Raw genomic sequence first — 23,567 nt, 5'->3', positions numbered from 1 at the left:
TAAATATCTTGAGTTTTGTTCGTCCTCCTAACATCTCACTTGTATCTAATATTCACTAAAATATATACAAATTAACTTATAGTATTTGTGAGATATAGATATTAGTTTTACCCTAATCTAAGGGTTCATGCATATCTATCTAGGTATTTAAAATGTGATCATTCACCTAGGATGTCAGTTGATAGCTAATGTCATTCTCCTTAATTACAAGGAATTAAAATAATGCATGATGATTTATGACATACATCAAAATGAATAATTTTCAAAAGAATACATACTATAGCTACATGATGTATGTATGACATGACATGTGACATTTTTTATAGTAATATGAATGCAAAATATGATATCATGACATATGATGGGCAAACAAACATGACAATTTAGAATAAATAATATACCTATATTATTTATCTAAGTATCTCTAATTAATTTCTAAATTTAAATAATAGACCTAAGTTTGCCCTTATTTTTCAAGAGAATACCAAAATCTCAACTTGGTATTTCTTTGACTCTTCCTATTTGGGCTAATTTTAATTGAGCTTAGATTTTTAAATTTTGACATATTTTACTCTTCCAAAGAGTAACCAATTAATCCTTCTCATTTTAAGGTGTAACAATATCTTAAATTTGCCATGAAGTGACAACTTCAGCAAGATTGGGTTAACTACCCTTCCAATTAGAGTTGATACTCTCTAAACTCATCTAGAGTATAGAGAATACACTCTCAGGAACCCAAAATCTATTTGTGCTCCTTGAGTGTTCTAGGTATTCACTAGAGATAACTTCCCTTGATACATTCCTAATGACCTTTCTAGGTTTCTTAGAAGCCTTGGTCATACTAGACTCCTCTAGATCAACTTTAGGATAACTTTCTTTATGACCTTCTTAATGACTTTCTTAGGTTTCTTAGAAGTCTTAGTCACGTTGGTCCTTTCAAGGTATATTTTAGGGATAGTCTCCCTTGAAACCTTGACTTGACTCCTTGACCTAGGGTTAGTTCCATAGCTTTATGGAACTCTATGGTATGAGGGCATATTCTTCTTGGCTTTAGGTTTATAACCTAAACATCTATGGTCATTGAATGACTCTTGTCTATCTATCCCTAGGTTATGCCCATTTGATCTCTTAAATATGTTTTCCATTTTTAAGGATCTTTTCCAATTTATCAAGTCTTGACCTCAAGACTTGATTTTCTATCCTTAACTCCTTAAATTTGAATTTTTCTTGATTTCCTTGAGCATTTTTATTTTTAAGCATATATCTAAAATCCTTAGAGGTCTTGTCTAAATTATTTTCTAGCTTCCTATTCTTAGGAAGAGTTATTCTAGCATGATATGATACATATTTTTCCTTAATTCTATTATGGTTCCTATTTTCATGATAAATAGCATTAAAATAATAGATATTAGACTTAGCATACTTTTTATCATGACTTAAAGGAACCAGATCAATAAATGATACCTTGGGTTTGCTCTTGAGAGCTCCCCCTTGATTTGAGCTTTCTCCTTTGACTTTGATCGATTTCTTCCCCTTGGGACATTGACTCCGATAATGCACTTTTTGGTTGCAAAAGAAATACACAATGTGTTTATTACCTTTTAGTACAACGGGGCCAACTTCCTTGGCCTTCTCCTTGCCTTCAAGTGCCAATTGACCCTTCTTCTTGGTCAACTTAGGGGACTTGCTCTTGTATTACCCTTTCTCCCTACACTCTAAACAAATAATATGATTATTATTATTAGCAATTGAATTTTTTATACCTTCACATTTAGGGATGTCACTTGATCCTCCATTTACTTTTTCTTGATTTGTGAAGGTGGCACAATCTTCCTCTTTATTTAACATTGAACTAGAGATTTCTTCTTGCTCCGGTGTCAAAAAATGATGCTCCCCTACCTCCGAATTCTCGTGCACATCAAATAAAGAGTATACCCCTTTACCTTTGTCTTTGCACTTTCTTGAGGATGGATCGACCTCTGAATTCTCTTGATCCAATAAGTCTCCCTTTTTGAATTCTTCTTGACTTAATACAGTAGAGGGATATTCGTGAATCTTTGTCAATTTGCTCCAAAGTTCCTTGGAATCTTCATACTCTCCTATGTATCTCAATATGTTGCTAGGCACTGAATTGATAAATAATTTGATCACTTTGTTATTTGCCTCACATCTTTGAATTTGCTCCTTACTCCATTTACTCTTGTTGAGGATTTTACCTTTGTCATTTGTTAGAGCTTGAAAATCTTCCATTAGAGTAAATCATTACCCTATCTCCATCATGAAGAAGTTTTCGATTCTTGATTTCTAATAATCGAAGCTTGTAGATATGAATGGAGGAGGCATCCTTATGGCATATCCGAGTCTATCTCATAAATTCATCTTGAAGTTGAAGTCTTTGACTTATTGAAATTAGGGCTTCAACTTCCTCTTCTTCCTCTAGCTCTTTTTCCTTTACGGTGATCAGTCCGGTGAAGAGTGATCTCGCTCTAATACCACTTATTGGAACACTTCGAAGCCAGAGGGGGGTGAATAGCTTGCTCGCTTCATCGATGATGATCTTTTGCAGCAGAAATACTCTAAGTGAACTCTTTCGATGCTAACACAAAGGACTTACTTGGTATCCACCTCATGATGAGGTGACTAATCTAAGGATCCACACTCAAGAACACTCGCTACCATGAAAACACTCATTCTCGAAATAATCTGGAGATGGAGAAACCTCGTACAAGCTCACACAAGAATATAACTCAAAATAAGAAGTAAATGTACATAAATACAATAAAAATCTCTTCTTGCTTGATCTCTTGTAGCTTATAATCACCTCTTGAACCTTAGAAGTACAATAATACTTGTCTCCAAGAAGCTTCAAGAACTGGTAACAATGGTGGAGAAGAATCGGTGAAGTGTTATCACGTTTGGACTCATCGTCGCCTTTATATCTATGCTTTTAGGGCTCCTAATCAATTGAGTCTGCTCCCAATAGATTGTCATGTCAGATCCCACTCATCACAGTCATCCAAAGCTCGCAACTTGCGCAATGGTCATATCTCAATCAATTAACCATTCGATTGAGGAGACTTCAATCAATCAACTTATTGATTCAGAGCGCCTTTGTGCTCTCACAGAAGATCCGGAATCGGTTGACCAATCGATTTCGGCTACCTATTAATCTCACAATAAAATCCAGCCTAATTGATCAACTGATCAATTAGGGAGTAGCTCAATCGATTGGTTGATCGATTGGGAACCTTTATGTGCTTACGAGAATGGTTGCCAATTGATCAGCTGGCGTAGCCCCAATCGATCAACTGATCAATTGACTCTGGCTCAATCAATCATTTGATCTATTGACCAACCCTAACTTACTTAGCTCAAATCTAAGGTTCCCATGCCCAAGATCCAGTCAACCGTGATCTATTGGGACTCCTCATTGCATAACATTTGGTCAACCTTGACCTGCTGGGATTTCGTCACTAAGTGTCCAGTCAACCCTTTAACCCACTTGGACTTTTCTCCTCGTGCCAAGTGCTCAGTCAACCTTGATCCACTTGGACTTACTATCACCAAATGTCCAGTCAACTTTGATCTACTTGGATTTCTATTGCCTGGCTTCACTAGCAAGACTCTTTGTTGTCTAGCTTCACTCACTAGAACTTTCCCACCTAGCTTCACTCATCAGGATTTTCATCTGGCTAGTTTCACTCACTAGGACTTTCCAACTGTCTAGCTTCATTCACTAGAACTTTCTTATTGTTTAGCTTCACTCATTAAAGCTTTTCACTTGGATTCACTCACCAGAACTTTCATCTGCCCAGCTTCACTCATTAGGACTTCCCAAATGTCTGACTTCACTCACTAGGACTTTCTCACTACCTAGCTTCACTCACTAGTGATTTTCACATGGCTTCACTCACCAGGACTTTTTCCAACTGTCTAGCTTCATTCACTAAGGCTTTCCAATTGCCTAGATTCACTTACCACGATTTTATAGTTGTTTGGCTTCACTGACCAGGACTTTCACACCAAGTGTCTTGTTGATACCGACATACCTGGATTTTCTTCTTTTGTCAACCTTTCTATTGGACTTGCCCTTTCCTAACCTCTAGTTAGGATTTCTCAATTATGTATCTGGTCAACCTTGACCTACTTAACTCTTCTGGATAACCTTTGATCATCAGTCTCCCATATGGACAATTACATTTGCAATATCCATATATTGTTAAATATCAAAATTCAAACATCAAGACTCAAGCTTGAGCTAACTCAAGTTTAGTCGACCTGGTCAATCTTGATCCAGAAGAAATTGCACCAACAAGTTATGAAACGAAAACATAACACAAATCATAAACTTTTACATGGATCAAAACACTTAGTTTCTACTCCATATCCTATGACTTGTTAGGTGAGTTACTTTAAAAATTACCTCTATAATTTTCCTTCTCAAATTCCCTCCGGTGGCGGAGACACCTATTGCAAATTAATTCTCACAAACATTATACAAAGATATAATAAATAAAGAAAATACAATAATCAATGAACAAATATAATTATGAGAATGAAGTTTGCTTGTTGCTTACTTTTCTAAGCTCAAGGAAATCTTTGGATGCTTGAAAGTGAGTCAAGTGAGAAGTCTAGTTAGGTTAAGATTGACTGGATGACTAGTAAAGAGAAAGTCTAGTCAAGTCAAAGTTAATCTAATGACTAACAAAATAAAAATCCAAATAGGTTAAGGGTGATTGGATGCTTGGCAAGAGAAAAGTCCAAACATGTTGATCCTGTCCGAAAGCTGAGTCGGACGAAGGCTGGTCGCGACGGCCTGGTTGTTGACGGAAAGTCGTGGGTGATTTGGCTCCCACAGGCGGCTGACGATGCTGCAGGATCCTGCACACACTCAGACGATCTCCCTCCTCACGTTAGAGACCAGAACCCAGGGAAAAAGTCCCCGGATCAGGCCCTCCGACGCTCAAGTCAGGTCCTTTTTCCCTAGAAAAAGCAGAGAACCGAAAAAAATGACTGAAAATGAAAAGTTGTGGAAAAAGTGACGAGAGAGCGTCCCCGCGTACGAGGAATCCCCTCCTTTTTATGCACCCGCCTTGCTTCCAGAACCTGCAACCCTGTCAGAAAACGTTAGACGCTGGGCTTTGTCGTATATCCCGGACACCTGTCGTGCTACTATTGGTCGTGAAGGCATCTTCTTGTTTAGGAACCTCCGCCTTTACACATGGGTTTTGTCTTGTAGCGAAGGACATCTGTCAGGCTACTATTGGTTATGAGGGTATCTTTTCGTTTAGGAACCTCCGCCTTCGCACATCTCACTGGTATGTAATGATTACCCTTGACGGACAATTGTGATCCTCCGACTCCTGCACAGCTTAGCTCATCCTATTATCGCGATCTGCATCTACCTCACACCCCTCGACCAGATCCAACCTCTAAGCGTTACTTGTCAGTCGGGCTAACCCTGAACAGCCCTGTCGATCACGGTCTGCACTCTGTACCCTGTATTTCCTGGCGCTCGACCATAAGCCTGTAGATCGGGCTGTCTTTACACAGCTCTGCCGCTTCCAACCTGTGATTTGTGACTTGCACTTCCGGGCCTTCGAATCGCAGGCCTGTAGATCGAGCTACCTCTACCCAGCTCTGCCGATTCCGATCTGGGATTTGTGACCTGCATTTCCGGGCATTCGAATCGCAGGCCTGTAGATCGAGCTACCTCTACCCAGCTCTGCCGATTCCAATCTGGGATTTGTGACTTGCACTTCCGGGCCTTCGAATCGCAGGCCTGTAGATCGAGCTACCTCTACCCAGCTCTGCTGATTCCGATCTGGGATTTGTGACTTGCACTTCCAGGCCTTCGAATCGCAGGCCTGTAGATCGAGTTGCCTCTACCCAACTCTGCCGATCCCGATCTGGGATTTGTGACTTGCACTTCCGGGTCTTCGAATCGCAGGCCTGTAGATCGAGCTACCTCTACCCAGCTCTGCCGATTCCGATCTGGGATTTGTGACTTGCACTTCCGGGCCTTCGAATCGCAGGCTTGTAGATCAAGCTGCCGATCCCGACCTGTGCCCGGTGTTCCGTCTGTCGTCTCCCTTTGTCTTTCAACTACTTTGCCCCCTTGATCGACAAGTCTGCCTGACCTCTGACTACCCCATATGCTTGCCTCTGACTACCTAGTCAGCTTGACTATTGACTGCCGAGTCATCTTGACTATTGACTGCCAAGTCACCTTGACTATTGACCGCCACGTCCTCTTGACTTTTGACAGCTATATGACCTTGACCCTTCTCACCCTTTCTTCTTGGGCCCCTCCATTGCCAACCGTATCACAAGCCTCCCTCACAAGTCTAGTCGAAGGAGGACGACAGTCTGACTGACTAGACCTCAGCACATCTCTAAGATCTCAGCATATCTCCGTCACCTCAGCATATCTCTATAACCTCAGCCTATCTCTGTGTCTTACCACACCTCTGCGCGCTCTGCTTCCTGCTTCACACATCCTATTTATCGCGGTCTGCATCTACCTCACACCCCTCGACCAGATCCAGCCTCTAAGCGTTACTTGTTAGTCGGGCTAACCCTGAACAGCCCTGTCGATCACGGTCTGTACTCTGTACCCGGTATTTCCTGGCGCTTGACCATAAGCCTGTAGATCGGGCTGTCTTTACACAGCTCTGCCGCTTCCGACCTGTGATTTGTGACTTGCACTTCCAGGCCTTCGAATCGCAGGCCTGTAGATCGAGCTGCCTCTACCCAGCTCTGCCGATCCTCCGATCTGTGCCCGGTGTTCCGTCTGTCGTCTCCCTTTGTCTTTCAACTACTTTGCCCCCTTGATCGACAAGTTTACCTGACCTCTGACTACCCCATATGCTTGCCTCTAACTGCCTAGTCAGCTTGACTATTGACTGCCGAGTCATCTTGACTATTGACTGCCAAGTCACCTTGACTATTGACCGCCACGTCCTCTTGACTTTTGACTGCTATATGACATTGACCCTTCTCACCCTTTCCTCTTGGGCCCCTCCATTGCCAATCGTATCACATGTCAAAGGTGACCAGATGATAATGAGAAGCCTTGGAGGAGTGCACTCCAAATAAAAAGATTTCAGTGATTGAATAAATGTTTCAATTGACCGAAGATCTAGTCGATCGGACCAACATGTTTGGTCTACCGAATAACTATGTTAGCAAAAAGATGTTGACAGATAAACTTCAGGAAGTTGACGTGGCTAAGGATAAGCAACGGGAAGCTGACATGACAGAAGATAAGGTAAGAACAAATCCATATAAGGTTGAATCTAGATAAGGTAAGAAAACATCTAGATGAGATTGAATCTAGATAAGATAAGAGTATATCTAGATAAGACTAGATTCAGATAAGATAAGAACAAATCTAGATAAGACTGAATGGATCAAATCAGTGGATGTATCTGGATGAAATAATGGTGTGAACAAGGTTTGGTCGACTAGAATAATAGATCGTAGATCGAAAAATTGATCTGGATCAACGACAAGAAGGGATAAGTTGTGAATTGGTCAACCAAATAGGCTTATTAGATCAACCAAAAAAATCTTATTAAAGGACTTTGAGCTCAGCATTCAAAATCACTAGTCTACTTTCAAAACTCTCCATTCTATGCTCAAAAAGTGTTCATAAAGCTCTGCAATTAGGGAAGCATTAAGAGGAGTGTGCAACATTCAAAGCTTCTGGACCAATCAATAAGTCTTGTTTCTCCGCCTTCGAAAGATTTTCACAAAGGATGAAAAGATAGTGGACTCATGCTAAGTACACAAGCTATGGAGTAGCACCCCTCGTGTTAACTTTTTAATCCTATAATGATGAAGTTCTAATAAATTAAGGCCAACTTGTACTAAGTAAACGAGGAAAGTCAAAGAGACGTGATGTCTCTTAGCATGACATGGATTCTGTAGGACTGTAGAGTGACAGAGGGAAGGTGAATATCACATATTTTTAAAATTTATTTTTCTTTTCAAAATACTAAATTAGATAGAAGCGGAATAAAACACAATAAAAAGATTTACTTGGTCCCCCCCTATGATGCTACTCCACTATGATCCGTCAAGTGGATCATTCTCCAAAATACTACTAATTTTCTCCTTTCCGAAATAATTTCAAAGGTGAAGAAATATCTTACAAACAAAGAGATTCCATTAAAGAGTTATTGTATCTCTTGAAATGAAATGCAGCAAGAAAAAGTTACCGAAATAAGAATATGAAACTCGATGGAGTGAAATGAACTTGAAGTGTCTTCGGGCACAGAGAAACAAAACTTTAGAAAGAATTGGATGCTTGAACACTTTGATGATTGCTTTAAATTGATTGTATGAGTCTATGCTTCAAATTTTTTTATAGCCCTATTTTGGTCAATTGAAAACCCCAATTCGATAGATTAATCCATAGCTTATCCCACTCTCATCACTAATCAGATCGATTTTTCAATAGCCCGATTAGTAGTATCGATCGACTGATCCTTGTATAAGCCAGCGTTTCCATCCAGGTGCATTTGCTAATCGGATCAACCCAAGCACCTTATCTACTTCCAGTCACTTGATATCCTACCACATTAGCATCTAATTGAGTCTTATCTTCTGCCACATCATTTGACACATTAGAAAGCTTGTACTTATCTTTGCCATGTCAATTTTTAGGCTTATCTTTGATTGTTCAATTTGCCACATCAACATTATCATGTTTATCCATGTCACGTCAGTTTCTCAAAATCGATACATGATACGTCATCAACCAACTCATCATTCAGGCGACCAAACTTCTTTGTTTAGTTGCCTGAACTATCCTGTCAATTGTATCTCCCTTTTGATCGACCGAAATTCTATTTTCTTCAAAATAGAATCAGCACAATAAAAAGTATAGCAAGTACAATATATGCTCTATTTTTGATAATTAGCATTGTCTTATCTCAACTTCAAAACTCATATAGGTTTTTTAATCGAATCATCGCCTAGATACCTCTCCTGAACTTATCTTATTTTTCTTACTTGGCCAAACATCTAATCTTACTAACCCGTTTAGACTTGCTCAGTTTAATGTCTGTGGGCATCCTTCTACTTGATGTCTAATCCTGCTAATTAATCCACCAAGTCTTTCCTGTCATATGTTTAATTCGACAACTCATCAGTGTCTTGTCAACTTAATCCACTAAGACCCATTTTGCCCAGTGTCTAGTTCTTTTGACTCATTAGGATTTTTAAATTTTAATTTTAAATCATTTGTCATATGTCAAAATATAAATTTGATTATCTGAATGTTGTCTGTACCAATAGATTCAACCTTAAAGTGATTGGATTTAGAGTGTCAATCAACTGGTAGAGTTGAGTAGTTGATTGATGAACTCAAAATCATGAAATTATTATGATTTGATCAATTTTAGGGTTTAGAGCAATCAACTCCTAAAGATAGTAGTTGACTGATATTGGAGTAGTCAACTAACTTATCTACTTAGGTTGAAATGCCAACGAACACCGTGTTTTTGTTCGAGGACCCGTCATTGTGCATCCAACTGGTGCATAAATACCTGCACAATTGTGGCTACACATGGAAGTTAATTAGAAATGAGTCATTTAACGAATAAAATTGTTGTTAATGATTGAATTTGCAATATAATATTGTTATGATTTTCTAGTTGACTAATGGTGAATAACAATCTAGCCATATAGCGGACGGGATGGGATGGGTTAGCCTATCATCTCTATGGATTTGAAAATTTCCAATAATCCAACGTAACTCAACCCAGTCGAAAATGGATTAAGCGGAAATGGGGAAAACTCAGCTAACTAGATAGCAATATAATTCATGTTCCACTTCCACATGATAAATATATATATATTTTTTAAATGTTTTTTCAAATAACAATACTTTAAAATACTACACTAGATGCTATATCAAATATGACGACGGTCGACAAGGACGATATAATTGAAATAGACGTCTTCTTTGTTTTTTCCATTCTTGAAGTTGTAAGCATCACCACCACTAGACTACAGTGATCTAGAGATATCCGACATACATACATATAAAAAACAAATGCCAAACGGAAGATCCATGTCCTTTCCTAGAACCTCTGAGATTTCCACCCTCTCGTTTGCTCCGCCAACTCTCTTCTATATATGTTGCTCTCTTCTTCTTCCTCGATTCCCTCTCCCTCCTGCTTCTGTGATAAATAATTCTTAATGGGTTCCTTGTCTTCCCCTCCTCTGTCTCCTTCGCAACCGGATCAGAATCCGGCCAGCGGCTTCAGAATCTTCCTCTCTTTTTCCGGCCGCGATGAGACCACCGACGCTACCCTGCCCAATTGGCTGGAGAACTACAACCCCTGCGACAACACCAGAGGCTACGCCGGATTGATACCGGGGATCCCGCCTGGCCACGTCCTCAAAGATTTCTCCATGGTGGCCCTCGCCGGCTTCGTCTACGTCATCGGCGGCCGGCTCTGCCTCAAGGAACCCCCGTCCGGCGAGCGAGACGTGGACGTGCGACCGGACGTGGTCCGTTACGACGTGGAATCGGGCGAGTGGTCCGCGTGCGCTCCCCTCGCCCTCCAGCGGTTCGACTTCGCCTGCGCGGCGTGCAACGGGAAGATCTTCGTGGCGGGCGGGCTGTGCTCCGTGTCGAACGCGCGGGGCACGACGGCGGGGGAAGTGTACGATCCGGCGCGGGACGCCTGGGCGCCTCTCCCGGACATGGCGGCGATGCGGCACAAGTGCGTGGGCGTGGCGTGGCAGGGCCGGTTCCACGTGGTGGGTGGATTCGCGCAGCGGGAGGGCGCCGGCTGGCTCACGGTGATGGAACGCAGCTCGGCGGAGGTGTTCGACGAGGAGCAGGGTAAGTGGGAGCTCATGCCGGGGATGTGGCAGCTGGACGTGCCCCCCAATCAGATCGTGGAGGTGGGAGGGCGGCTCTTCAGCTCCGGCGACTGCCTCAACAGCTGGAAGGGGCACATCGAGACCTACGACGGGAAACTGAACATATGGAGCGTGATCGAGCGGTCGCAGATGCAGCAACTGTCGTCGCTGGTGGCGGAGAGGCAGGAGATGAGGAGGGTGTACCTGACCATGGCTCAGATTGGGGCGCATCTCTACTTCGTGGCGGGGTATCAGTCGGCGGCAGGCGACGGCGAACCGAGGTCGATGTCGGTGGTGCATGCTTTCGACACGGCGGCGGGGGCCGGGGAGGCGTGGGGGACCTTCGAGCCGTTGATGGAGGATGGGAATAAGGAGCTGTGCAGTCACTGCTGCGTGCTGCAGCTCTCCCATTAATTAATTAGTACAATCCATTATTATTAATTATTAATTTAGACCTGTTTTTACCATCCTGCCCCTATCCTATATATTAACGATGCAACTCCACCCTGTAGAAATTAATTAAGTGCTCCTTTAATTAATTTATTTTCACGTACGCGTATGGGAAGAATTTTCTTGCGCTGCTGCATATGAATCATAAATTATTCGGCAACTTTTTCAAACACGCACACAAATTTTAGAACTGTCCAAAAACGCATCGAACGCATCCAGGTTTGGGAAGGTCTGAAAGGTGCATCTCTTTTCTATTTGATCCCTTGATTTTTTTCTATTTCTATTTTACCCCTTCAATTTTCCTATATCTATATTCTCTTATCACTTTTCTATTAATTAATTAAACTTTAATTTAAATTTTAATAGATAATCCTCTAAATTTATTTATTTTTAATTTTAATTTTACTTTTAAATTTAAAGCTTTAATAAAAAAAATATAAAAGAAGATTAATAAAAAATATAAAAATATTGTTTTCTATTTTTTAATATCTAAATATAAAGGAATAAAAAATTAAATTAAATTAATAATAAGAATTGATTTTATTAATAAAAATAAAATAAAAAATTACTTTAATCATTATAGTGTTGATTTTAAAAAACAAGCACCACATAGTATTATAGTAATACTAGTGGATTATATTGTAATGTTAATTTTTATAAATCAGTAGTATTATAGTAGTACTAGTTTTTAAAAATAAATATCACAATGATGTTGATATTTAACAACCAACACCATAATAATTCTAGTATTTAAGTTTTGGTACTGTTTTTAAAAATTAACACTGAAATGATTTTTATTTTATTTATTATTTTTTTATTAATAATAAAAAAGAATAAAGTTAGCCTCATTCTGTGCTAAACTGCTATAAGAGGCTACTCGACTAGAAGGAGATTTTCTTAATAAGCTTTCACTATCTTGAATAAGTAATCATTTGATTGCAAACTAAATCAATACTTCTGTGCATCTTTGTCTTTTTATTCAAATCATTTCTTTTTATACAAGTATTTATTTAACTTAGTTCAAAAGTTCAAGAAAAGTCTGTTTATATTTTCAAGGTAATGTACTCTCTCTTATCAGTCACATCGGAAAGGGTCCTACAAGTGGTGTCAGAGTTAGACTTTTTTCAAAAGGACTGACAATCATTTGAAGCAGAAGAAATGGTTGGATCCAGTATGTACCCGTCAAAATTTGAGGGAGACTTCGCAACGTTGAAAAAACGCATGGATGCAGCACCTAAGTATCAATAAGGAATCAACAAAGAAGAATACATGTCGACAAAGAAGGAACAAGCCAACTTTGTGACTAATGGAAAAGTAGAATTTTATTTGCTTAGCGTCCTTCTGTCCTAGGAGGTCAGCCGGATTGGTAGGTATGACTCTGCAAAAGAACTCTAAAAGAAATTCCTAAAACTTCACGAGAATACTTCGGAAGCAAAATTAGTGAGACGGGACATCATCTGAAGTCAACTGACGAATCTTTGAATGAATCTGGGAGAGAAGATAGCTCAACTTCGTACTAAGATCAAAGATTTGATCACCCAACTCAACAATCTTGGAGAGAATGTAACAAATTGTGACTTTTTAAGATACACACTTAACGTCTTTCCGAGAACTCCAAAGTGGTCAACCTTAGTAGATACTTACTACATCTCTAAAAATATGTTTGATTGAAGTTATCATGCATAACTTTAGTTATGTGATTACTAGGTAATCACATAACCAAGGTTATGAAAACATAACCTATTAGATGTTTGGTTCAACTTAGGTAATGTAACCACTTAATTTTACATTTACTAACTTACCCTGACCTTTTGAATTAATTTAATTGAATAAAAACCTTTTTCTCTCTTCTCTCTCCCGTGACTTTTGTTCTTCCCCTCTTCGTTGTCACCGCTGAACAGAGCAAGGAAAAGGGGCTTCCCCTTTTTCTTCTTGTTGTCGCCGACTAGTCACGACAGCTGTGGTTGTCGTCGCCACCCAACACCAGGGAAAGGAAGGGGTTGTCCTCTTCTAACCGCCGACCAAAGAAGAGCTTTCTAAAGAAATTGTTGCTCCTCCTCGACTCCGCTGGCCTGTTGGAGTGTATACTAAAATCCTAGCTTTTGTAAACATTTATTTTTGAAATAAAAGAATCACATTGGTCAATATCTACATTTATTTGTTAAATGTAATTGTTCAATTAATTTATATATTAGACAACATTGTGTGTGGTGTCACACACAGAATATCATGTTGACAGTTCTTTATACATTATAAACAGTTACTCACGACTAAGATGGAAAGGAACAAACCATCGGAATAGTCGTAGTGTAATTAAGTATTAGTTTATCTTAATTAATAAATTACACTGGTACACTCTAAGTGTATTGAGTAGGACCATTTAGGTAAGTTCTTTTTGTACTGACTTAATAAAAGAACTAAATCTTAGTTATTATGGAAGTGTGTGCTCTTAATCCTAATATAATAACAAGCACATATATTTAATATTTATTTCTTTGACTTATCAAAGGTTGAGGTTTAGCTCGATAAATCAATATGCCCGATAAGTTGGGAAATGATATTACTTATAATGTGTGTTGTTGATTATAGAAGGAATCTGTGTCCTAGTTATCTAGGTTGAAAATGTCCCTAAGAGGAGCTCATAAGGATTGTCATGTTAAACCCTGCAGGTGGACTTAGTCCGACATGACAATGAAGTTGAGTGGTACTACTCTTGGAACTAGACATTAATTAAACGAGTTGTTAGTAACTTACTTAATTAGTGAGTATTTGTTATCTTAAACACAGGGAGACTAACACACTCATGATAAGAAGGAGCCCATAATGTAGTTTGGGATTGGTGCGGTAGTGCGATAATAACTCTCTAGTGGAATGAGTTATTATCGATGAACTTGAGTTGTGTGTTCGGGGCGAACACGGGATACTCAAGCTTATCGGAAGGCCAAAACCAATTTCTCCTCTAAGTCCCTATCGTAGCCTCATTAAAGCCTCAAGTCCATCCAAATATAAGCTCATCTTGGTGTCCAAGAAGGGGGTCGGTCCAATGCTTAGTGACCAAACAAGGGTCGGCCACATCCTCATCTATAGGGACCGACTCTATTGCTTGGTGACCAAGCATGTAGGGGTCGACCACAATATTCAAACAAGGAGGGTTGTTTTTGAATTTTTAAAATTTTCTCTTTGTAGAAAACTATAAGTTTTAAAAGAGATATTTTAATTTTAAAAACTTTCCTTATTTAAATTAGGTCACATGTTTTAATAAAGAGTTTAAAAGTTTTGAAACTTTCCTTTTTTAACCATGCTCATGGTTTAAGGAAAAAGGAAGATAAGTTTTAAATTTTAAAATTTTCTATCACCATGTTAAAAAAGGAAATTTTATAAGAGAAGTTTTAAATTTTAAAACATGGTTTTAATTTTTAGAACTTTCCTTTTTTAACTCCTACTTTAGGAAAAAGAGCTTGTAAAATTTTATAAGAGTTTTTCTTCTTGTAAAATTTTATAAAAAAAATAAATATTCCTTTCCTCTTATGGGGGCCGGCCACCTTTGCTTGGTGCCCAAGCAAGGTGGCCGACCATGTTTAAAAAAAAAATAAAATCATCAAATTTATTTTTGGTGATTGATTCAATCAAGAGGAAAGAAAAGGAAAAAATAAAAGGGAAAAGAAAAAACTCTTGGAAGATTTTAATTTTTGTAAAAATTCTTCCCTTATTTGCCTTGGGCAAGTATTATAAAAGAAGGGGTGAGGAGGCTTCATGAGATACAACAATTCTTATTCTCTTTCTTGGAGATCTTGGTGTGGTCGGCCCCTTCTCCTTCTCTTTTCCCTTGCTCTCTTCTCCTTGGTGGTGGTGGTGGCCGGATTTTAGAGGAAGAGGAAGAAAGCTTTTGGGTGGTGTTCATCTTGGAGGATCGTCGCCCACACGACGTCCAAGGCGAGACGAGGAATACGGCAGAAGATCTCGAGGTCGTTAGTTTACAAAGAGAAGGTATAATTAGCAATTATTTTCCACATCATACTAGTTTTTTTTTTTTTTATGAATTCCAAATACAAGAGGCATTAGATCTAGTTTTTCGAATTAGTTTTTCAAGTTTGTGTTTTCTTCTTTTTCGAATTTGTGATTCAATTGTTCTTTTTGGTTAACCTAGAGTTATTTAAGGAAATTAAGTATTAGCTTTCCTTAAAAGACTTTGTCTAGGCGGTGGTGGTTGCTCCCATATCCAAGAAGGTCATGTGACTTGTCATGCAGTCCTGGAAGCCAATTTTGGAAATTAATATTTAATGGAATTAATAACATAGGTGGATTTGAATCAATAGTGTTAAGTTCCGCTTGCGATTCAAATCTAAATCATTAAGAATAGATAAGTTAAATTTGGAATCAATGATGTTAAGTTCCGTCTGCGATTCCTAATTTAACTTCTAAAGAACACAATAGGTTATTTATGAAAATGTTCGACACTTGTACAAAAAAATTTTGTACGGTGGAACCGGTACGTTTTCCTAGGACTAACCAACATGGCCAACTTTTGAAGTTGTTGATCTCACCGACCAACGACGAGGGCTATTACTCCACCGTGTGTAGATGACCAGCATAGCTTGCTACTCTGGCCAAAGAAGGTTGTCGGCCAGCCTTGCTTGCCATCCAAACCTGTTGCTTCCATCAAGGACTATTTCGACCATAGGAGGCAACAACCTTGTTGTTGTTCCTTGTTCCCTGTTCCCTCTAGCCAAAGAGTTGCTCCAAGTGACCTGTTGCTCCCTTGAGCCAACGAAATAGCAAAGTTTACTATTCCGGCCAAGGCAACTATTTTCCTTGCTCTATTCGGTGCTGGGCCGAACGGTCGGTGGGCGATGTCGGCTAATGACGAAGGCAGTTTTGGCAGCAACATCGAAGACGAAGGAAATAAGAATTAATTCTGTTATCTTTCAATGGCTTTGGACAAAGAGGAGAGAGAGGAGAGGATTGTGGAGGGTAATTTTGGAACAAATAATCGATAACCCCAGAATCATCCAAAACATTAGATTTCGGAGGTAATGCAATTCCGGGTTGCATGCTAACTTTGTTGACATGGAAGGAATCACTCATTACCTAAACCAAACAAGATTTTTGTTGATAACTTACCAATATTATCAACGATAACCCCCAACCAAACACCCCCTGAGGATCTCGAGATAAGGACGCTTAAAAGTTTATTTTCTACTTTTAAATTTCATAAGTCTCGTTGTGTAGATACTCAGGACATAGAAAAATCAAACAATATTATCCTAAAAGTTAAGAAGGACGAATCAGATGCCGAAACTTCCTTCAACGATGATGAAACGACCTTTATGGTAAGAAAATTTAAGATATTTTTTAGATCTAATAAATTCAATGAAGTGCAGGCCAAAAAAAAGAAGAAAAGGGAAGGTAAGATGCTATCACTATAATAAAAAAGGGCACATCAAGGATGACTGCCCAAGATTGAAGAAGGACAAAAAGAAAAGACCAAGCACAACAAAACTCACAACTCTAAAGGTGACTTGGGATGAGTCATCATCAAAATTTGATTTGGAGGAGTACATCAGACTTGCACTGATGACAAGTCATCAAGAGGAGAGTATAGACAAAGGGGAGGATCCTCAGAAGAAACCTGCAACGATGAGGAAGAAACAAACTTTAGAGCATATATGGTAAGTGTGGTATGTCTAGTACCTCCTGACGCATTATATTCAGGTATTAAATCTATGACTAGATCGTTATATAAACTATGGTAATACTTCAAGAAATTATAGAAGCCTAAATTGGTACCTTAAATATGATAAGGGTCGAATTAGAAAAGTATTATAAAAATTTGTACCCAAGAAATTTTTTGTTAATCTAGTAGGTAAAAATTTATTTTGGATCCAAAATCTTACTTAGCATAAATAAATGATTATGCATGTTTTAAATTTAGGAATGCTAATTTTATTTGCAAAATTAAGCTCGATTGCATACTGTTCATATTTATTATTGAAATTTTTCTCCCTGTTGCTAGAATGAATAAACTCATAGTATATTTTTTGGGAAATTTTCACTGATTATGTAATTTGATATGGAACCCTAAGGGACGGGGCTACGATACTCTATGTACATATTACAGCGGAAGACTTGAAATAATTTTCTTAGTTTAATAAAACTTTTCTTTTGTTTTCAAATCCGAACTACACTAATATGGTTTCCATAACATGATAACAAGATAAATAGAAACATAACATCAAGTTACCCATATAGTACTACAATTTACGAAACCAAAGCGCAATTCTTAAAAGTTCTTAAAGCAGGTTCTTATTTGGTTGCCTAGCCACCGCCACACACATCTCCTTGCCTCTCCTACTGCTCCTTTAGCTCATCCAGCTTTTTCCTTTATCTGTAGTACAAGGAAAGTAAGCTATGAGCACTCATGGCTTAGTAAGTCCCTTTCCTACTCACTAAAATCGAAAATCATCACATGATCAAAGAATATCTCAACATAACATGATCTCAACTAGTCATGACATAACATATCATACTCTTTAAGCATATCATGCAACATAACAAAATCATAACTAGTCATGGCATATCATCTCTTTAAAGCATAGCATGATACATAACATAATCATATCTAATCATGGCATATCATAGCATCATCATAAGGTAGCATGACATATCAAGCATAGCATGAAACATAACATACTCATATCTAATCATGGCATATCATAGCATCATCATAAGGTAGCATGACATATCAAGCATAACATGAAACATAACATAATCATATCTAATCATGGCATATCATAAATCATAGCATCATCACAACATGATCATAAGGTATATGCAATATGATTTTGAAAACATGTATCCGAAAAAACATGTGTATGTCTCGTGATCTTTAAAACCATTTCTTCTTACATATATACTTGAACATATTATCAACTTAAAGGGGATCCCGGCTATGTACCACTTACATATTGCGCGCAACCTATGTAGGTCCAAGGTAGCAAGTCTTGAACCCTACAAGGCAAACATACTAGGCCCGAGTCTTACTCCATCGACCTAGGGGCACTTAGGAGCCCATCCCTAACGAGGCCCGAGTCTTATTCCATCGACCCCGGGGCGCTTATGGAGCCCACCCTTGGTACAAGCCATATAAAGTAAAGTACATGTCATACTTATACATATTAGAGAATGTCGGGTGTCAAGGCCTGTCGAGTGAGAGAGGATGTACGGTGGCCTCTTATTGGTGGAAGGAAGATTCCATTCGCAGGTGATAGCAGACCACTGGAATCCCTGACGTGTGGCAGTTATTCTCTGACAGGAGGTTACAATTCCTCGACATTGTTGTTGCTTAATGCTTTTTGTCTCGCTCGGGTTTAGCTACAGACAGATCAGGATGACCGTTCAGATGTACCACCCGTATTGAGTCTTGATGAAGAGGAGGAGCTATGACGAGGGGCCCATCTTTCACGCCTTGATCGCTAAAGGGCCAGCCAGAAGTTGTCTTAGTGAAAGTACCAGGCCTGACTACACGGCTCGAGCTTGGGAAGTCTGATCAGTCGAGGACAGGTCAAAAATCATAATTTAAATTTTAAAATTTTTTCCAAAGATGTAGTTTGAAAGTCCAGATTTTTCAGAGAGTTATCGTTATATTTTGAATACCTAGAAAAATCAGCCCGATTTTTAGGATAGTAAAACTATTTTTAAAATATTTATTTTTAAAAATAATTCTATCTGTTTAAAATATTTTTTTTTATTTTTTTTTGTTGTTAGAAATTATCCAAATTTTTTATAGCGATACACCGTTGAATTTTTATTTGAAAATATTTTTTAAAATTTTCTGATAAATAATAAATTTTTTATGGATTATTTAAATTTATTCTTAAAACTAAAAAGTCTCAAAACCTTATTTTTTAAAAAAATTTAAATTTTCATTAATTATGCATTATGTTCTCAGTACTTAGAAAAATTTAGGAGATTTGTTTAGATAAAAAAAATCTATTTTTAAAATTTATTTTGTAAAAACTATATTTCTATATAAAATAATCCATTTATGCTAAAATACTTTTAAAAAAATTGTGAAGATTTTTTTTTGCATAGTCATATGCTACCGTTACCGTTGAACTTTAAGAAAAAATTTCAAAACTTGTTGAAGTGTTAAATTTATTTTTAAATTAAATTTGACAAGTGTAGTTATTAAATATTGAAATTTTAGATTTTTAGAAAAATATTTTGTAATTTTGTTTACTTTGAATTCTATTTCCTTAACCCTTTGAAAAAATTTTAAATTTTTATCTCACTGTGGTTTTTTCCCCCAACTTTATTTTGATATGATCAAAAGGGGAGAATGAGACATGAAAGCTTAAGTCTAGTGGGAGGTTATATTTGTAATTTTACAATTTACAAAATTTTAGTTTTAATTGTCATTTTATTAATTCTATGTTTTTACCCTAACTCTAACTCGGATTAATGTACATCAAAAAAGGAGAAGTACGTCGAGGTAGTTTTGATGTAGTCAACCGAGTTAATTTAGGTCTTGTGTGTTTGATGCCTTGTGCCTAAATGTGCAGAAATTTAGGAGCACAGTAAGTTAAGTGAAAGACACAGCTAGCGAGAAGGATGATACGAGAGAAAGTCAACGGACTTGGAGCGTCCGAGATACAAGATGCTGCGGAAGTGTACGCTAGCGGACGAGAAGGAAGTGCGTGGCATTTCAAAGGGATGAGAAGTCAGAGCGGAAGATTGCTTGAGGAGAAGGCCGAAAGATGAATTCAGGTGAGCCAATTTTGGATGACCAAAATCACCCAAATGAACAAAGTTGGAACAGAGGAGAAATCGGGCAATCAACTTAGTGTTGATCGTCTGGGTACCCGAACCGTCCGGGTGCCCGGACCCCCTAGACACCCCAAGGGCACCTCCTTGATACGATGCTGAGTGAGAGCATGTCAGCTACGTCCGAGTGCCCTGATAAGCAATGATTAGATATATTATTTTTGGGTTGATTTGTGATATTCTCTATACATTTGAATGTTTTAATTTATAATTTTTATCATGTTTACAAAGCAAGATCCATTATGAGCTTGATGATGGTTTTTCTCTTAATTCATGATTTATTCCTTATAATTTGAATTTCGTCTTGTAGGGTGTTGAAATTAATACATGATTTGATTGAAGTCAAGCCATGCCCGGACCAAGATAAGTTTATCTTTGCGAACCATTGCCGGTGTGGATAAAGTTTTATCCACGTCCAAGTGCCCAGACCCCATTTAGGCATCCGGAGCTGCTACGACAACAAACAGTCAGATTCGACTAGCAAACTATAAATAGAGCCCTAATTTTAGTAGTTCAAATCATCACTTGTATATGAATTCATTTTCTATTCTGTTCTATAATTCTGCTTCAAACTATTGTAAGAAGCTACTCCACCAGAAGGAGATTTTCTTAATAAGTTTTCACTGTCTTGGATTAGCAATATTCTGATTGCAAACTAAGTAAATATTTCCGTGCCTCTTTGTCTTTTTATGCAAATCATTTCTTTTTATACAAGTGTTTGTCTAAGTTAATTCAAAAGTTCGAGAAAGGTTTGTTTGTATTTTAAGGACAATTCACCCCTTCTTGTCAGCCACATGAGAAAGGTCCTACAAACCGTTCTTATTGACTCTTAACCTTAATTGTCTAAGATGATTACGATTCAAGGTTCAGAACCACCGGCTCATGGTTCATGCACAGTTTATTCACGGTTTGAAACTGACGGTTCGATGGCTTAGAACTACCGGTTCAACCATTCCTCGGGTCAACTCTTAACCTTAACCGTTCAAGATGGTTACGATTCACGGTTCGTAATCGTCAATTTATGGTTTATTCATGGTTTATCATAGTTCAAGATTATTATATTAAAAAATTAAAATTATAAATTCATTTAAAAAAGACTTGCACTTATTTAAATTGTTTACGTATCCCCATTAAGGCATGAGAGAATTAAAGCCCACATAATTCTCTTACCTTTTTACCCTTTTTACCTTATGAAGTGACATTGTTAACAAGTTATTAGTTAGATTTCTTTTGATTGTTAGTGAAGATGATGTAGAAATAATAAAATTAACTCTTTATTTATAGAACTTAGAGAATAATGGATACTAAATCATATTCATTGATAAAAAATATCAAATAATCTCAATCATTAAAAAAAAATTACTTATTCTCTTTCTCATCTTTTGCATAGTAAAAGAAAATTATAGTTAGTTATTAAATAATTAACTAATACATATAAATATCAATTTGTTCTAGTATAGTTAGTTAGGATACTTCACCTTCTAAGAGAAGACCCAGTACAATTCCCCCTCAACATAATTCTTTTTAATTTATTAAAAACATTCATCTATTAATAATAAAAACTCATTGAACTTAACCTGCGATGCACGGTTAATTGGACCATTGAATCATAATTGACTGGTTCGATTCATACCCCACCCGTGGGCAGACCTATCTCAAAGTTAGAGAGGTAGAGGTAACTCTTTATGTGGAGAAATCTAACATAAGAGTTAAACCTCATTCTTTTTTTTTTTTTTTTGATAATCCAGGTATCCAGCTCTTCGAACTGATTAATCCTAGAGATGATCGGCTGACTCCACAATTTTTTTTCACAATCCAGCAGAATAAATCGAGAAGCGCTTATGGAGACTCATCCAAATGATAAACATTTTTAGGTAGTATTCTCACTAAAGGAAAAATCCTTTGTAATACGTTATAGCTAAAACTCGAACCTTAAATCCTTAACTATCCATTATAGAACCAAACTATTACACAATTACTCTAGAACAGTTAAACCTCATTCATATGTTGAGGAGAGGTAAAGTTCATGGTTGAACTTTTGAACTTATAAGACCAAAAGTTGAAATATCCTAAAGTATAGGAATTCTAGAAACACTTCATGGAATAATTGGGATAATTGGGGGATAAGACCCTTGGTTTACGATGAAGTATGTTTTTGGAGGGACACTGTTCACCTTAGAGGTACTTAAGTGATCGAAGGTTGTGGTAAATTTATTTTTTTAAGAAATAATTTTTTCCTAGATTAAGAAACTTGAGAAAGAAAGTTGGAACACGAGGGAGTTATCTACCTTGAATGAAAGATTAAATGCTGTCAAAGTTTGTTGGATGTCTAATTTTTCTAACCCAACCACCTAAGGCATAATTACATCAACTTTAAAAATATATAAAAAAAAAACAAAAATAGATATTGTAGATTGAAAAAAAGAAGCACAACCAGGATGAAGCAACGTTTGCTGGTTTAGAATGTGCATATGAGAGTACATTAATATTAATGTGAAGGAGTTTTGAGAAGTACTTAGATACTTCAGAATAAAAAGACATCCATGACACTTTCAATTTTTTTTTTGTAATGTCTTATCATCCGATTAATTTTAGAGGTGATTGGCGCCCATCTCATAAATTTCTTTTATCGATCATCAAAGTAAATCCGGAAACATAATGATAATAGAGATGATTGATATGATGTTATAAAAATTTTCCACTGACAATTAAAATAAATTTAAAAATGCAACTAACAATCTAGTCCACATATGACGAATGGTCCTAATGATTAAAAGCAAGAGATAAATTTCTTGCTCTCTCTGTATTTTGAATCGTGAGCACATGAGAAACCTAAGATTTAGGTACCGCTACACCGTAGCCTAAGATACCCATAACACCTTGATTGATAAAATAAAAAAGAGCTTTTCTTTGACAATTATGCCAAAAAGGCCATTACTACCGTAATTAATTGGGTGAAGTTTCATTATCTGAATTAAAACAAATTTCTTTGACAATTATGTCAAAAAACACACCCTTTCAACTCTTAGTTGTTTTGTTTTCAGCCACCCTTAACACGCAAACTAAGCTAAATAGTTTCTTCATTTGACTTTACAGATAGATACCTTGTTAGAAAACTAAATAGGAACTTTTAACCATTTGGATAAAGCGTCAATTGTAGGAGTTAAACTTTTGTGCTTAATAATTAAGTTTATTTATTGCTGAAATGTCTAAACATCGTAAGCAAACTATCATTAAAAAAAACTATATGAATTAAGTTTATTTATTTTATTGCTAAAATGTTTGAACATTCAAAGCAAACCATTATTTTAAAAAAATTAATTGCTGGCTATGGGGTTCGAACCCATGCGCACTTATGTGCAGAAGATCTTAAGTCTTCCCCCTTAACCACTCGGGCAAACCAGCTGATACAT

The 23,567-nt window shown here is 37.5% G+C and overlaps 1 protein-coding gene and 1 non-coding gene across 2 annotated transcripts; one reads left to right on the top strand and one right to left on the bottom strand.

Annotated features, from left to right (window-relative positions):
- The first annotated feature begins 10,196 nt into the window (after positions 1-10,196).
- LOC121985315 (F-box/kelch-repeat protein At1g67480-like) lies at positions 10,197-11,434 on the top strand. The gene has a single exon (XM_042538681.1). It carries the CDS (start codon positions 10,210-10,212, stop codon positions 11,293-11,295), a length of 1,086 nt encoding a protein of 361 aa, XP_042394615.1. The 5' UTR covers positions 10,197-10,209; the 3' UTR covers positions 11,296-11,434.
- Positions 11,435-23,476: 12,042 nt separating this feature from the next.
- Positions 23,477-23,559, bottom strand: TRNAL-UAA. The gene has a single exon. It is a non-coding gene; the product is annotated as a tRNA-Leu (tRNA).
- Positions 23,560-23,567: the final 8 nt, after the last annotated feature.

Source organism: Zingiber officinale, chromosome 5B (genome assembly GCF_018446385.1).
Source record: "Zingiber officinale cultivar Zhangliang chromosome 5B, Zo_v1.1, whole genome shotgun sequence".
NCBI classification, from domain to species: Eukaryota; Viridiplantae; Streptophyta; class Magnoliopsida; order Zingiberales; family Zingiberaceae; genus Zingiber; species Zingiber officinale.
This window is presented reverse-complemented; position numbering and strand designations above follow the sequence as displayed.

What these genes read in the sequence shown, in the direction of transcription:
- LOC121985315 (XM_042538681.1), top strand. Translation starts at nt 10,210, where the DNA reads ATGGGTTCCTTGTCTTCCCCTCCTCTGTCTCCTTCGCAACCGGATCAG.